The sequence below is a fragment of the Taudactylus pleione genome, unplaced genomic scaffold (genome assembly GCF_031769625.1).
Source record: "Taudactylus pleione unplaced genomic scaffold, aTauple2 ptg000040l, whole genome shotgun sequence".
In the NCBI taxonomy this organism is placed as follows: Eukaryota; Metazoa; Chordata; class Amphibia; order Anura; family Myobatrachidae; genus Taudactylus; species Taudactylus pleione.
Window position 1 is genome coordinate 6,996,724 of NW_028284442.1, and position 16,850 is coordinate 7,013,573.

Below are 16,850 nucleotides of genomic sequence, written 5' to 3' on the forward strand. Positions count from 1 at the left end.
CATGTTTTGTTTAACGCAACTTTGTTCCACCTCACAGTTTTAACCTTTGGTTTTGTGAATCCTAAATGTATGAACTAATTAGCGCATTTTTATCTGGTTATTTTCTGTATTGTAATTGCGAACTAATTAGCGCATTTTTATCTGGTTATTTTCTGTATTGTAATTGCGAACTAATTAGCGCATTTTTATCTGGTTATTTTCTGTATTGTAATTGCAAACTAATTAGCGCATTTTTGGCTGGTTATTTTCTGTAGTTAAATTGTTTGAGATTTACCGTTAGAAATTTTTTAAGAATTTGGGGCCCAAATTGTGGTAGTCTTTGCACTGTCTTTTTACTCTTTGCCGAAATGTGTGTTTATCCCCTTTTATGTTTTGTATTGCACCCAATTTAGAATCCTAAATGGCCACCCTAAATTTTTGCATTGTTTGTTTGTTTTAATTTTAGGCTTGGTAAATCATGACAATACCCCGGCATGTAAGCATCATTGGATTGTATCGTAAAGATAATTTATTTTTCATTTTTTGGGGGGCAAAAATACCTTACATTCAATTCTTGCCATTTCAGGTTGATCTTGGTCGGATTGTTGTGGCCATGCTCCCGGAAGCCGACCAACCTCAATCTCGTCCCAGGCGTAGGCATCGTAGGCGTGCAAGGTCCCAGATATATCGAACATGTGTCACCCTTTTTGGAATGCCCGATGATGAGGTGTTAAGACGCTACCGTCTTCCGCCCCAAATCATCATAGACACTCTCTCATTAATAGAGAGTGATCTTGAGCGGCAAATTGACAGTCCTACAGCAGTACCACTACTTACGCAATTTATGGCGGTGTTACATTTCTGTGCCTCAGGATCGTTTCAAACAACGGTGGGAATAGTTGCGGGAATCTCCTAATCCTCCTTTTCCAGGATCCTGAGGGCAGTGATGGAGGCCCTTTTCAAGCACCTCCATCATTTTATTCAAATGATTTTGGATATGGGTGCTCTTAGTGTGGCCAAGGCCAATTTTTACCAAATAGCTGGCTTCCCACACATCATAGGGGTTGTGGATGGTACTCACATACCACTTCAGCTTCCAGCACGGCTGGAGGCCATTTTTCGGAACCGCAAACACTATCACTCCCTGAATGTAATGGTGGTATGTGATGCCTCCCTCCAGATCCTGTCCCTGAATGCAAAATTACCCGGAAGTGCACATGACTCATTTGTCATCCGGCAATCAGGGATATGGCAAAAATTAAACAACCTACAAGCTGGTGATGCATGGCTTCTGGGTAAGTGGAGACCTTTAGTACATAACAATGTTAAGCTTGAAACACAGTGATCCTGATGTTGTCACTTCTTTTTCACAGGAGACAGTGGCTACCCTTGCACGCCCTGGCTGCTCACTCCTTATTTGGCTCCCACACCAGGGCCACAAAGTGATTTTAATTCCACACTTACAGCCACCAGGCAAGTGGTGGAGCGCTGTATCGGCCTTTTAAAAGGCCGATTCAGATGCCTCCACCGCTCTGGTGGCGAGCTCATGTATTTGCCGGATATGGTTTCGAAAATTGTGGTCCTGTGTGGGATATTTCACAACATCGCCATAAGGAGTGGTGTCCCAATGCAGCCAGAGGATGCCTTACCTGAGGATGGCCCCCCCGAGGTTGGTCGGAGGTCAGTATGTGGGGGGGCCATACGCGATGATGTGGTGGCCAGATATTTTAGGTAATTATTGGCACAAAAGAAGTTCTTTGACACAATGTGGTAAGGATTTTGGGAGACCATCTAATTAATTTGTTTATTATTTCCCATCTTCTGTTTGATTTCATAATCTTTGGGACTCAAACGATGACTATTTCCTGCTCCCCAAAACCAACCTTCATGGGGACACATTGGATATATATTCTGGACCCAATATTGCAACGCAACATTTGTGGAATCATGTTGGCATGCTCATTCGTCAACCAGTTCTTGATTTTTCTTTACTTTTTTCATATGTTGTTTGATGGGTTGTACATTTTGTTATCACTGTGTGTATTGTTGGTGAGCCAACACTTTGGTTTTTTAGTTATGTGTTTAATAAATTTTTTGTGATTGTAATTGTGCTAATTTTCTGGAACATTGCAAGCAAGTGTAACCAGGTTCACCCACGTTAAAATTGCTTAAGGGTTAATCCTGTAATGTCGCAATTTGTTCAAAATTTAAATATGCTTTCTGGGTCAAAACCAACACCAAAAGGTATTATGTACAATCGGTATGCTTTGGAATCTCGGGCTAAGCAGGTTGCCCCCAAAATTGGAACATGTAAAATGTACTAATTGAAAAAATGTAAAACAAAAAAATTCCCCAACCCGATTGTTACTGTTAGCTGTTTCATGTGGCTGTTTTCTAAAAATCTACAACACACAATCTTAGTGACATTAGTAGCAAATACTTGCTGCAAGAGTCTACTTATGTCAGTGTAAACAATCTAAGATTTGGAGACAAGAAATGAGACTGAACTCTAACTTTAACTTTTTTATTATGAAAAATAATTTGTGTATAAAATAAAAAATTATGGACGCAGGATCCCAGCCATACGATCAAGGACCACCAGCAGGCCGATCACGTGGCCCCGTATCACTTGGATGCACCCGGCTAGGTCCGCCAAACGCCTCTGGTCCTCTGTGGGTTAGAAAAGTGTGGGGCTTAATACATAATTTAAGAAACACCCAGAAAAAACAATCAAAACAGAGCTATCCAAAAATGACAATATTGTGACCAAAAGCACATTTAACCAAAAAAACCAAAGGACACAAAAATGGACACCCAAAAAAAAAAAAATAAATTAAAAATTTTGCCATGTGGGATATGTGTATGGGGAAATCAGCAGTAAAAGGTAAAGACAAACAGAGATATACCCAAACTTTTGACAAACCAAAAATAGGAAAAGGCACAGACACAGGATTAGATCAAAACATTTTAAACCACAAAAAAGGATAAAAGGTAAACATACCGTTCAGAATGACGGCTGGCCCACAACCAAATCCCTCGTCCTCCTCGGAGGTGGCCACATTCCCCAATGAGGTGGGAGGAATGATGACGGATTCCGGCGAGGGGGTAGTCACGAGAGGGGTGGTTGGAGGGGAGGGGGAATTAGGATGGAGGGGAAGTGGCACAGAGGGATGTGCGACAGGGTCTGGGCAGGCTGGGGAGGAGGGGGAATTTAGGGTATTTTTGGGAGAGGATGTTTGGCTGGGGGTTGGGGAGAGGGGCCGAGAGCGCCGTCTTTGACGGCGATGACGCCGTAGTCTTCGCTCTGCCCCTAAATGATGGAAAACAAATTGAGGTTAGTTTAGAACATCACCTTGTTAAACGCTAATTGTTGAACCCCAAAAAATGAAAACATGCACATGCAGATATGAGTACAAAGAATAAATAGGCCATACATGAAAACATGCACATGCAGATATGAGTACAAAGAATAAATAGGCCATAGATGAAAACATGCACACGCAGTTAGGGCCACAAAGATAAACATGAAAACCAAAGTCAAATAAACTTACTTTCCGCTATCTGCATGCGAAAGCATGCCAGCAAGCGGGGCATCCGCCGTTGCAGGTCGGACCACCTGCGCTCCAGCTGGCCGATCTGGCGGCGTGAGCCGAAGGAACGCAGGCGGCCACGTACCTCCGCATATGCGGAACGCTTTTCTCTATTGGTGATGGGGGGAGGCTGGCTGGTGATCCGCCTGTCCATGACCTCGGTTAACACCAGCAGCTCGCGCCTGGTGAATGCCGAGGCTCTCATGATGGCAATGGTGTATTTTTAATAAAACAATTTTAATAAAGTCCAGAAAAAAAATTTGATTGGCTAATGTATTTGGGTAATTAACAGGACCAATTCTATTGGTTAGTGTATGAGTCATGTGTTCGACAGGGCCACAAATCTATTGAGAGTTATGATAGGCTTGATGCAGTGACATGCGTAAGCTAATTTAAATAAAGAAATGAACCCAGTAAAATATGCGTGGGTAAAAACACAGAAAACAAATGGATAATTGCCTCAAACATGTATTTTGACAAATAAAAGCGAATGTTTAAGCCGTACGTATTCTGCGGGTAAACACAAACACGGACAAGAGTAAAGTTTATTGCATGTAAAAAAAAAACAACAACATTTTGACGAGCAATTAAGCTAATTGATATATTGATTGGCATGATACGATTGAGGGAGGTAGGCAGAATAAACGAGCAGGTAATCGGAATCTGACATGCACACTTCCGGTTTGTACTTGTGCGTGCGTTCCCTGCAAGCCACATTGGGGATGTACGCTCGCTATTTGGCACGCTCGTTAGCTAGAGGAGGGGTCGGTAGACTTTGGGGAGGAAGTTTAGCTGCATTCGAAATTACGAGCGAGCGCTTAAATTAACATATTTCGGTACGTACGCCGAACGTACGAACGGCCACTTGCGTCCGGCCCTGAATGAGGGCCTTTGCTTTTTGGAGTTTAGTACATGGGGGTCAGATCGTAGTCCCTATTGATAATAATGGGGACTGCGATCTGAAGTGCTAATTAGCACTTTGCCTAAGATTTTTGTGAAATCTCCTGCATTGTGCTTTTAGTACATAGCTGCAATAAATAAAATTGTACATAAACTGCAGTTTCAGCATTATTTTATGAAAAAAAAACAGCTTGATACATAGGCCCCATAATGACTTATTTGTGTGGGCTGGGAACATTGTGGATATCTCATATCTAAACACTAATTAAATCTTGAGGATTTTATTTCCACAACATCTCTACAATAACACAATAAAAGTAATTAATGAACCAAAAAATATGAAAGTGCAGCACATTATAATTTGCACGTCTGTGCTAATTTTTCAGCTGTGTGCACACAATGGAGCGTTCCCCTTCATTCTGCTATTTTATATTTTTATCTGTGCAAAAGTGCATTTCTACATAAGTAAAAGCGTCACCTTCAATTACATGTGGCCATCCCCTGATATAAATTGGGACTTTGTAACACTGCTCTCTTGGCTGATTTATGTCTTACATAACTCATCACAGGGACCCAGCTGTCATTATTTAAGTTTTTATTTATTTACATTGTTCTATAGTTCTCCTCCTAAAATATATTTTATTTTGTGCAAAAGCAATTGAAGGCAGTAGCCAGGATTCAATTGCTCCCACCTCAGCAGTGCAGTAAACATATTTTTTTTAGTATGGTTAATAGTTATGGATTAATGTGTTTTGTTTTTAGACTACTGTATCTTATACTTTCGTAGCTCAGCTTCCAAGCTCAGGTGAACAAATAAAAATCTTTCCCTTCTTCTGCAGTTGGTTCCATATTAATGCATTTACAACAGGTGCAACAGCACTTGAACAAGCAAATTATGGCATTAAGCCGTCGGTAGGTGATAGATTTTACAATACACCTTAACAAATTTTTCTCTCAAACATTTGGGTATTCCTGCTTTATTGAAACAAATGCAGTATATTTCAGTGTAAAGCTAGGTACACATTAAACGATATGTGTACCCAGAGATGCGACCCCCCCACACTGACGGGCCAACATATCGGGCGAGTGGTACACATTAGACGATCCGGTGCCTGACTGCTCAATATGTCGGCCCTTGCTGGATCCCGCTGCATAGGGCCGTCAGGTACATTGCCAGGTTGAGCTGCATGTAGGCACGACCTGACGATGCGGCTAATGACCAAACGGGATCGTGCAACAACCGACAGGGCCGTATTCAATTAGACACGAAAAGTCAGAAAAGGTTTCGCCTGTCCAACATTCCGCCTACATCGCTAGTTTCAGAGGCAAAAACTTTTCGTGCACATCCCTGCTTTTAGCTCTATTCCATTCCAAAAAACGCTACAAATTAGGACTGCACTATAAAATATAATATCTCATATAAAGTATATCGCTTGTTTGAAATTAATCAACGATCAAGGCTCCTCTAAATAAAAAAATACTAATTTATTCACAACCTAAAATAGATAGAAATAAAAAATAGACAAAATAAATAATAAAACAAAAAACACGTATCTAAAACACACAGTAATTGCATAAAATAGCACTGGTAGCAATTAAATTTAAATCACTCGTGACATGAACATAATCATTCCACATAAAGCTTAGTGCATCAGCAAATGTCCTGATGGAAAAGAGAGATATATATCTCCTTTAGTTGGTATATATCTGTCTGTATAAGCTCTTATCCATCTGCATAATATCGGTTAAAGAAAGTCTTTTCATGCACCGCTACTTCTACAATTTGAACATATGTGGTGAGAGCATACTTTAGCTACTAAAGGCATTCACAGTGCATAAAAGACTTTCTTTAACAGATAATATGCAGATGGATAAGAGCTTACACAGACAGATATATACCAACTAAAGGAGAGATATCTCTCTCTTTTCCATCAGGACATTTGCTGATGCACTAAGCTTTATGTGGAATGATTATGTGCATGTCACGAGTGATTTAAATTTAATTGCTACCAGTGCTATTTTATGCAATTACTGTGTGTTTTAGATACATGTTTTTTGTTATATTACTTATTAGGTCTATTTTTTATTTCTATCTATTGTAGGTTGTGAATAAATTAGATTTTTATATTTAGAGGAGCCTTGATCGTTGATTCATTTCAAACAAGCGATATATGAGATATTATATATTATAGCGCAGTCCTAATTTGTAGCTTTTTGTGGGTGATTTTTTTGAGACCAGGTGGTACTGGTCTATTTGGACTAGCAGCTTGAATTGTCTTATTTACACACCTGTTTTCTTAGCGCATTGGAGCTAGTTGTTGTTTTTGCACTGTATTCAATTCCAAACCACGCGAAAACGCTAAGCGGCGAATGCTTTACAGGTGTAAAGTGCTGTCAGAAGCGGGGAAATCAGTCTGTACCCCAAAACAAGATGCACTAACATATGGAATCAATGTAGATGTGTACTAATAGACCTAATAAAAGTGTTTGGGGTACTTAAGTAGATTAAATTGCTTCTTATTAGCGTCTTTGCAAAAGTGGTGAAGAATGGCATAAAGCAGTATTTTTTCATGAAAATAAGTAGTCCAGCCAAATTTGGGGTAATTGAAAATGGGTGCAAGTATATTTTTATGTCTGTAAAATGAAATTATAAAAAACGCACCTCCGACATGCACCTGCAATCCTAAAATCACCTGACCCAACCTTGCAGACCCCAAAGAAGTCTATTTAGCTAGTTTTTATGCTTGTCCCCACACTTTTTCCTTTTTTGGCCCCCGAAACGAAAGTACTTTTTTGGGGTGTTCTGAGGTAATTTTTTTTTACAGATTTGTCCTTTGGGGGCTGTCTCAAGGGTTCTGGGTAGTTTCCCCATGTTTACACCCCAAAATAAAGATTTTGCACTTCTTTTCACCTGCTATTTATAGGGGAATATTTTTCACCTATTACATTGCATTGAGTTTCCGCTAAGGCGAAAACGTCCTGGAATTGAATATGGAGATATTTTGAAAACAGGCGGAAAGTCCGAATCCACGGAAACTTTTCGCCAAATGGCACTGTTTGCTTCTAATTGAATACGGCCCATAGTGAGTACACACTAGACGATTTTGACGATACGTCAGCCGATCCATCAAATCGGGCCAAAAATCGTCTAATGTGTACCCAGCTATTCAGTTACAATTTAATTTGCAACTTTTAATAAACATAGATACAAATAGTGCTCTGAAGTATTATTGAACAGAGAGAAAATCTGTGTCATGGCAATTCCATTTATTTTATTTTATTGTGTGTCCTTTTACTCTAGCTACACTTGTGTGAACAAATTCAATTTATAATGTCTCTAAAATGCAGTCACTGTACTCATTTACAATAAAAATAAAAAGAGAAAATCGCAGTTAGTTTATTTTTTTAAAGATATTTTCCACATCTACAAATCTCTAACCTGTTCTGTTTCTTTATGACTTATTTCATCTCCATAGAGTATGTGGAAGGCATCTTCTGTTCAACATGTGTTTTATCCATATGCATCATTGAATAACCTTGAGGAATCGCTTTCTTACAATGTCACCATTAAATCCATGAAAGAAAATAACATTTTAAGAGTTAGATCATTTCTAACAAGTAGGTATACGCACAGTGACAGATGTCATAACGGAAAGCCTGCTGTTATTATTTTATTTAGTATACTTTACGTTCTCTAACCAGAATTGCGCCATGGCTAGATTTCATAACATTCGATAGATTGTAAAAGAAGTATGTCCTTAGCCCCCACACATAGGACCTCATTCGGAGTCAGTCGCAAGCGCCGATGCACTCGTAACCGACTCGATGGTTAGTCCTGCGCACGCGCAGTGGCCGCACTGCACGTGCGCAAGCCCCAGAGCGACAGAGAAACTCTCTCGCTCCGGAGCTCGTTACCAAAGGGGCGGCTGTCGATGTTGATCGACAGCTCGCCTCGTTTGGTAGGCGGGCCAGAGGGGTGTTTTCCAAAATGGAGGCATACCTTAACGAACGCCTACCATTTTGTGGGCGGCCGCACTGACATCATCAGTGATGGCAGTGGGGAGCTTCCTGCTCCATCAGAGCAGAAAGCTCCCTGGGGCTTACGAGTGCCCAGACCCAACCTTAGGGTCTGGTCGTAAGCCCCGATGGTCGCGATGGTCATCAACCTGGTCGGTCGTTAAGCTGTGGGTGGTAACACACAGCTTAACTAACGACCAGGAGGCCGCACTTCAAAAATGAAGCGGCTGCCCTCATTCAGAGAGAGTGATCGCTTCTTGCGACTGCCTCTGAATGAGGGCCATAGTGCAAGCAATGTAGGCAAAAAGGGAAAATAAAAGGGCACTCAATCAGCCATAAACTAGGTTGCGCAATATTAATCTTACAAACATCACTTTTTAATATTCAAAAATAAATCTGTTAAGTTATTTGTAGGTTTCAAAGGGAGAAATTGCAGCTTTCAGTTCGCACCTCCTCAGTAGGTGACAAATAGGGAGAAATCATTATTCTAATGTAAAAATGCCAGGAGACAGTGCTGTACTTCTTGTACACTCCTCACAAAGAACAATACTGTATTTGAAGGTGCTTAAATACTAAAATATGGCTTATAAAGAATTTTTTTGTGTGTGATTTGCTCTAAAGAGCAGATAATTGAATTTGTATGTTGAGGTGTTTGTGGGAAATAGAAGTTGCAGTATTAGAATTCGCAGATAGGATTTGAAATTGTTAGTTTACCCATATTTTACTACTTGTATATAAACAGTTATACTGTAAGTCACAAAAGAGACATTTAATTGTACCCCCAAATACTTGTAATATGTTTATTTACAGAAACACACATGCTTTTATTTTTCCTTCATTAATAAAAGTTGTGAAAGTTAACCCTGTTACAACTTATAACAGGCTCCTGTACTTTTCTTAAGGCCACTAACTACACTATACTTGTGACCACTTGCTATGTTGTATGAGTTTTTTGTGGGTTTCAGGATGCTCTTCCACTCTTTCATGCGCTTCACATAGTTTGCAACTACAGAGGTAGCATGCAATTGAAAGATACTCCTAGCGCTTACCATATAAATGAAATTATGTCACAATATTGTATGGATATTATTATTCCTGACTAGGGCACCTAACACTTGGTTGCTTATCTGGTGTTATGGTCGCTTATGTAGCAATATATATTATCCTTGTCCTTGTCCTGTATTGTACTGTAAGTCACTGGTCAACCTATTTGTTTATGTACTTTGTAAGGCGCTGCGGAACCCTTGTGGCGCCATATAAATAAATAATAATAATGGTAATAAAACATCATGTTAATAATATGTATTGAAAATAGGGGAATCCTATATCTATAAACTGTGGTTGCATATATTTTCCTTAAACCGGTATACACTAACAACATATAACATATATCAATATGGGTGGTTTCTACCAGTTATCCAAGTAGTTCTTTTGTTGAGGGCTAATGTTGTTAGCAATGCTAGTTCTCCTGTTTGTAACTGACTATGGAGTCTGTTTACTAAGCAGCGTTAAGAGACAGAGTAAAAAGTGATAAGAAAGTGATAAGGTGCCAGCCAATCAGCTCCCAACTGTCATCTCACAGGCTGTGTTTGAAAAATGACAGTTGGGAGCTTAAATACCTCTACAGTAGGTCCTATGTCTTTCACTGTCTTGCAAACAATGCCAATCTGCATTATCACGAATCATAGTATGTATCTATGTACTGTATATGAATGCTAAATTCTATAATAGCTCATGTATATTTTTGTTACCCATATAGACACAGTACGTATATCTGATCTGCATATTGTTGTGACAAGTACTTCAGTATCCTTCAATTGGAGCAAGGTCAATGATGGTGATGTTTTTGTATCTGTTTTATTGAGCAACACTACTCAAAATGCGTTGATGAAAGAGGATGAGGATTTTTATGAATGGACTGGTTTGAATCCAGGGTTCCTTTACAACTTTGTGTTTATTTTAAAACAACATTACTTGGACTTTATAAATGTGTCTCAGATTATTGATATCCCAGTTAAAACAGGTATGTACATTTACAGTCCTTACTGACAAATGTAACATTTAATTGGACATACACTTAGACAGTTATATTTGCCTCATGGTTATTTTACCCATTTTTTTTATTTACGTTTTTACTACACTGGAAGCTGAATTGAGGTCTCTGGGACTCTTGCACAGAACATCTCACTAGCTAGGTATCCTTTAGTCCCCAGTAATTACTTTATACCCATGTATGTAACTGCTAAGTCTTGTTGCACATTGAAGGCAGTGTAAGTGCTGAGCCTCTATTATACTAATTTCATGTTTAGCCCACAGTAATTCCCAAACACAACTCATGAGTGTCAGTAACCGTGAGCTGCACCTTGCAGTGCTCCCTACAAAGAATGTAACATGGAGTAGCAGGTGGTGAGCACTATTGTGCAAATATAAAGTTACTTTTTTTTTCTTTAAGTCGAATTATATAGGAAAATTGAGGAACACTAATAACAATCCAAAATAATAACATTTTAATAAAAGCATTTTAGAAACCATAATCCAGTCGGTTGTCTTCATTTAGCTTTTATAATTGTATTATTATTATACCTGCTCCATAGGCGTTGACAGGATCTGCGTAAGGATTATGCAGAAACATCCTCCCATAGACATAGAACACTGACCACAACCACCACCTATAAACTCCCCCTATCCCGCCGTGCGGGACATGGACACCTACCTATTAAAGTCCCCCCTCCCCCAGGGACATAGACCACTCACAATCACCACCCATCCACTCCCCTGCAGGACATAGACCAGGCTGCCTTTACTGATTATAGTGGGAAGACTATAGCAAGGTTGTTTGTACCATATTGCCACTATCACGAGTTATGATTGCCAGTGACAATGCAATCTGTCTGAACTAAAAGTGCAATCACTAGGTGAACCACTGATTTCTGAAATAGTATTAATAATTAATATTACTATTAATCTTGTTCTGCATTATATAAAGTGATTTTTTTACAACTTACTAAGTTTCCTTTATTGTTTTCTTTCCTTATCCGTTTATATTCTATGCAGTCCTGGTAACAATAACTATATAGGTATTTTACAGGGCACTGTGCTAAGGGCTGGATTGCATATAAAAGCAGTTGCTATAAGTTGAGATTGGATAGCAAGCCTTGGAATAGCGCTGAGCACAGCTGTCAATCACTGCACACTGGAGCACATCTTGTAAATGTTCACACAAAAGATGAGCATTTGTTTTTATCATCTTTCCTGCGAATGACGGATGGACTGATCCTGCTGTGGAGTGGTCTCTCTGATCAAATGGTTGGTGTCATTAATGTCTTGTAAAGTAAATCATTTTTTATATGGTTTAAATAGCTGGAGTAACTTTAGATATTGAAATGCAATGCACACAAAGGCTAACTGTAGGCTATACGAAGATTGGGGCATTGCGAATATAAGAAAAGCTACCAGGTTGGAATAAGGAACTAGTGAAACTGTGTTCTTGGATTCTTGATGTTGAAGTTCAGACTGCTCATTCAAGTCACCTGCTTTACACAAGGAAAATATGGTAAAAGAAATGCCTGAAATGTCCATCCATACTTCTGCTGCAGATTCTAATAGGCTAAAGGTGCATATCCACTACGCGATTCGCTCCTTAACGACATTGAGCACAGCACAGCAAACACACTGAACGATATATCGTTATATCGATATATCAGTGACTTCACCCTCCCTTATCCCCGTACTTGCAGACCCTGACAATATTGTCAGGTTGCCCTGCAAGTATGGACGGTGAGCGACGTCGTCAACGACCAGCAGGAGCGCACATCGCTGGTCGTTTACGGCATATCCACTGGATGATATAATTAACGATTGAACGATAACTATATCGTTCATTTTATCGGCTAGTGGATACGCGGCTTAAGACCTGTTTGTATAGTAATATGTATAGTAGGGTATTAAGCAATATGAATGTAGTGAATTCATCTGTTCTGGCTCCGTGAATGAATGATAATAAACCCTAACTTTGTTCTAGAGTGAGAAGTGGACAAGGCATTTCTAGTGTTTTCCCATTTGAACATAAATTACCATAAAACAACAGAATAGTTAGGACAGTATACTATTACCCGCAGTAATTTGCCACACGAAAGAAACAGGCTTTTATCGCAGTAAAAGCCTGAAGGTCATTATCGGACTATCCAATTTTAGATCCTTTTTGTGCAGCAAATTACTCTTTATTGCACGAAAAACACATAGGATCCATGAGAAGCTGCGGACCTATGTGTTTTCGTGGCAGTGATCAGGGTAATAATGCTTACTTAAGGGGTATTTGGATTTACCTGCCTGAGGCCGGCATCGTGGCTCATTGACCCTGTCAGCGGTAATTAGACATGGCAAATTGCAGCAGCTTGTGGTTGTAAATTTAAAAAAAGAGGAAAAATAAATTAACTTGATTTCTAAGCATGAATATTAATACCAATGTTGTCAATCCAAAAATTTATTTTTCAGAATAATGATTTTATAATAAGAATAATTAGAAATGCACTTTTTATTGTTTACTTGTCTTTTACAGGATGAAGGGGAATTATTGTGGACAGATGGATCTTTCTACAGTTTAGACAAATCTGAAGTCCCACTATTATCAAATTTACCTAAAAATGAGACAGACTGCTATGTTCTGCAGCAAAACGCAACAGGGCCAAATTATTTTTACACAGCGTTTTTTTGTCACATGGATTTACCATACCTTTGTGAATATGAGTGTGAGTAGCCTATATGTTTAAACTTCTTAAATATTACTAGATGAAATACTGAGCTGGGAATATAAAATCAGTGCTTCCATTGCTCACATTAATGATTCCTGTTAAATATGAAGGATTATATGTAGTATATAGTTTCTAACAATGATAAAATAGGAATTATAAATAAGTTCATCCAGACTTAGGGGAGAGTAGACCAACCCCTTGGATCAGGTCCAGTTCCCCAGTCCAGGGGCTTCATGATGCAAATTGTATTGTTTCCCCACCTCCTGCTGTACGGTAACATTAGTCACAGCATTAGGAAATGATGACATGATGTGAATGGCGTTACAACACCTCAGCACGTCCCACTTTAAGTCCCCTCCACTTTTTCCTTTTCTGTCAGTCCTAATTACAGAGCAATTGGTAACAGAAAGCTTGCTTCCCCTCCTCTGTGTAATTGGCTTCTGATGCTTTTAGTCTTAAATGTTAATATTTTGTTTCTGCAGAGAGAGGCCCGTTAATAAGCCTCTAGTAGAAGAAATGTTCAGTAACATGTTGGCAGTAGTACTGTATTAATGACCAGTAACATGCCATCAGTTTCAATAATGATAATCAATAAGTTGCCAGCAGCAAAGCTTAATAACATGCTAGCATGAAAAATAAAACCTATTAATGAGCTGTCAGTATGCCCAGTAGTCAGTGGGGTTGCAATGGCCCCTGCAGACTCCGCAGTGGCTTGGGGGCGCCGGGGCAACTGTGAGGATTGGAACTCCGAGGGGGGGTGGCCTCGGAGAGCTGCCAGCCTTTCACTGCGAGCCAGAAAAGAAGCAGAAGGGAGGACTTCTGCTGCACTGTATAGACAGCTCCTGACCTGCAGTCGAAGCAGGTTTGATGGGAGTTGACAGCGTCAGAGAGTACCCAGCAGGGAAGGGGGGAGATTGAGAGACCAGACATGACAGGTTGTCACCCCGGGCTAAAGCCTATTTTACTACTTTGTTCTAATGCGTCGGATCGTGCGTGTGCAAGTAGAAACCAGTGCCGGCAATATATTTTATGCTGGACACCACAGCCGACATCATTAGTATCTGCACTTTCACCAGCCCCATGATAGATGCAAGAGATCCAGCAGACACAGGCTTCTCTTCCCCGTACACACAACTCAGAATCCCATGGATGGAGCTTTTGATTTGTGCCCACAACACTTGCATTACACTCCCTCAAATCATGGTGGTTTTGTGCTATTTTTTGCCACCACTCAGTTCCCATCCCGAAACACCCTATTTCACGAATAGACAGATCTGGCCAAGTTGTGTCCATCTCAGAATAGATCGGACATATGTTAATATGCGTAAAGTCGCTTCTGCACATGCGCTGTATACAAAACCTCACCTTTTGCATCTGTGAAGAGAGATCCGAGAGTCTCAGAATCACCCCCCTTGTGTCATATAGTAGGAACAATTGTTGTTTTGTCATGCAGCATGCATAACAATTCGATGTAATACATCTCAATACAGTTCTACTGATCTAGGAAGCGTAAAAGTGCTTAATATTAATATTAATATGTGGTTTTTTTTTAAACAATATCTGTTTACCCCATCACTACAAATTAGAGATGTGCGGTTCTGTTTTCCAGAAATATGAACACACCCATACTTCCGATTTGAATAGAGTCCTAGTTCGGAATCACTTTGGGGTTCAGAGTCTAACCGAGTCCTGGCTCGGTTCTGTAGTCAGTTCGGAACTCGGATTTAAAAACTGAACTCAGGTTTTGGATAGCTTGTACACAGGTCCCAATGACATGATTTTAGGTGTTCTATTGATTTTTTTTTAATCGATTTTTGTAATTTTTAAAGAATACAAAAACAAATTTGAACCAAAACACTTGAGGGTTGGGGTCAATGCACAACTCTACTATAAAAGCTTAACACAGTTTACTGAAATCTATGACTAAAGTGCCAGTGCTGCAAGATCTACATATCTGATAATCATTGCTATACCTGCCTTTAGGCGGCTCTGATTCCATGTTCCCCAATCTTGCTGCCCTTGTAAACTCAAATCACCTTGAATAATTGCAATACATATAAACATACTGAATAGTTGTATACACTGTAATAGTTGTATTGTATACTAACAACTACCATGGGATACAGTCGAGATTCCGGCGCTTCGGATGCCAGCGCTCAGAATGCCAGCATTGAAATCCCGACACCAGTCAGAATCCCGGCACCAGCATCCCGACCACCAGCATCCCTATGGTAAGTATTAGGGTTAGGAGAAGGGTTAGGTTTAGGCACTAGGGGGAGGGGGAGGGTAAGGCACTAGGTGGAGGGTTAGGCTGCAGGGGGGTAGAGTTAAGGTTAGGCTGCGGGGGGGATAGGGTCAGGCTGTAGAGAGAGGGAAAGGTTAGGCTGTGGGGAGGTAAGGGTGGGGGTAGTATTAGGATACTTACCGACATGTGTCCATATCCTAACCCTGTCGGGATGCTAGCATTGGGATTCTGACCGCTGGGATGCTGAACACCGGCATCCTATACCCAACTCAATATCATTCATCATATGTAGAACATACACTGATTATTATTTTTCATGTGCCCTTGATAATTTATTTTCAGTTGTTTCATTTCACTTTGCAGTTCAAGCAGTTCCAGAAAACACTACATATTCATTGGAAGAAGTCACAGAAAGTAAAGTAGTGTTTAGGTGGAGCCATACTCCTGACTGGTCTCACACAGGGTTACACCCTTTCATTTATTATTATTCAAATAACACAGATGAGCGTTTCGAAAAAGTGATTCCAGATTCTCTGCACTCGTCCATTCAGAAGCTGAGCCCTGGACACAAATATCATTTCATATTGTGCATGAAGGATGAGCAAGGGTCACAGCTCAATTTAAGTCCTGTTTTTTCAATACAAACAAGTAAGTTTACTTATAAAACGTATAAATATATAAGAAATATTCAACTAACAGTAACTAAAAGTATAAACCAATGAAGCAGGAGATCATTATTGTTTTTGTGATAGTCACAGTGCATCCAGCTAGGAGTGTGTTGCTGTAAAGTGATGCAATAGTCAGTCACAAGATGTAAATAATTTAGCCAGAGCATAGAACTGTAGCCTCCAAGGCCAAACTGCTAGATCTCTCTCCTTCTGCCTCTGTGCTTTTCATATAATAATGGTTTGTGTCCTACATTTTATTCTTCTGCCTGTATATAAATGGATAGAAAAGAAGTGCAAACATGGGGCCTGATTCATTAAGGATCGCTATTGCGATCGCAGCTCTGTAATAGCACGCAGGTCTGCTGCGAAAATATGCTAATGATTGTTATCACAATGCCATCGCACTGCCAGCATAGAGACGCCCACTGCCTCCCACTACCGCTATATGACATCCGTAATACCTTGCAAATCTCCATAAACATCGGTTACATTGAGCACCATCGGCCCCTCATGTAGAATTACAGCAGCCCTGACCTTACTTAGAAATTGCTAACTGCGTTGCACGCAGTGAGTGCTCAAGCTGCGTATTCAATCGCAATGGCTAATTTATGCACACCCATGCAATGGCGTTTAACTGGTCTGGCACACCTAGGTTTCTCTGACCACCCCTAATTCACCACCCCCAAATGCTCACTGCCTG

At 40.1% G+C, this 16,850-nt stretch overlaps 1 protein-coding gene across 1 annotated transcript in view; it reads left to right on the forward strand.

Moving 5' to 3' along the window:
- PTPRQ (protein tyrosine phosphatase receptor type Q) overlaps nucleotides 1-16,850 on the forward strand; it is a 388,123-nt gene that overhangs the window by 16,584 nt on the left and 354,689 nt on the right. The window contains exons 3-7 of the mRNA XM_088455386.1: nucleotides 7,958-8,087; nucleotides 10,246-10,509; nucleotides 11,575-11,792; nucleotides 13,045-13,234; nucleotides 15,846-16,130. Coding sequence (XP_088311512.1) covers nucleotides 7,958-8,087; nucleotides 10,246-10,509; nucleotides 11,575-11,792; nucleotides 13,045-13,234; nucleotides 15,846-16,130 — 1,087 coding nt within the window. The remainder of the gene's footprint in view (nucleotides 1-7,957; nucleotides 8,088-10,245; nucleotides 10,510-11,574; nucleotides 11,793-13,044; nucleotides 13,235-15,845; nucleotides 16,131-16,850) is intronic.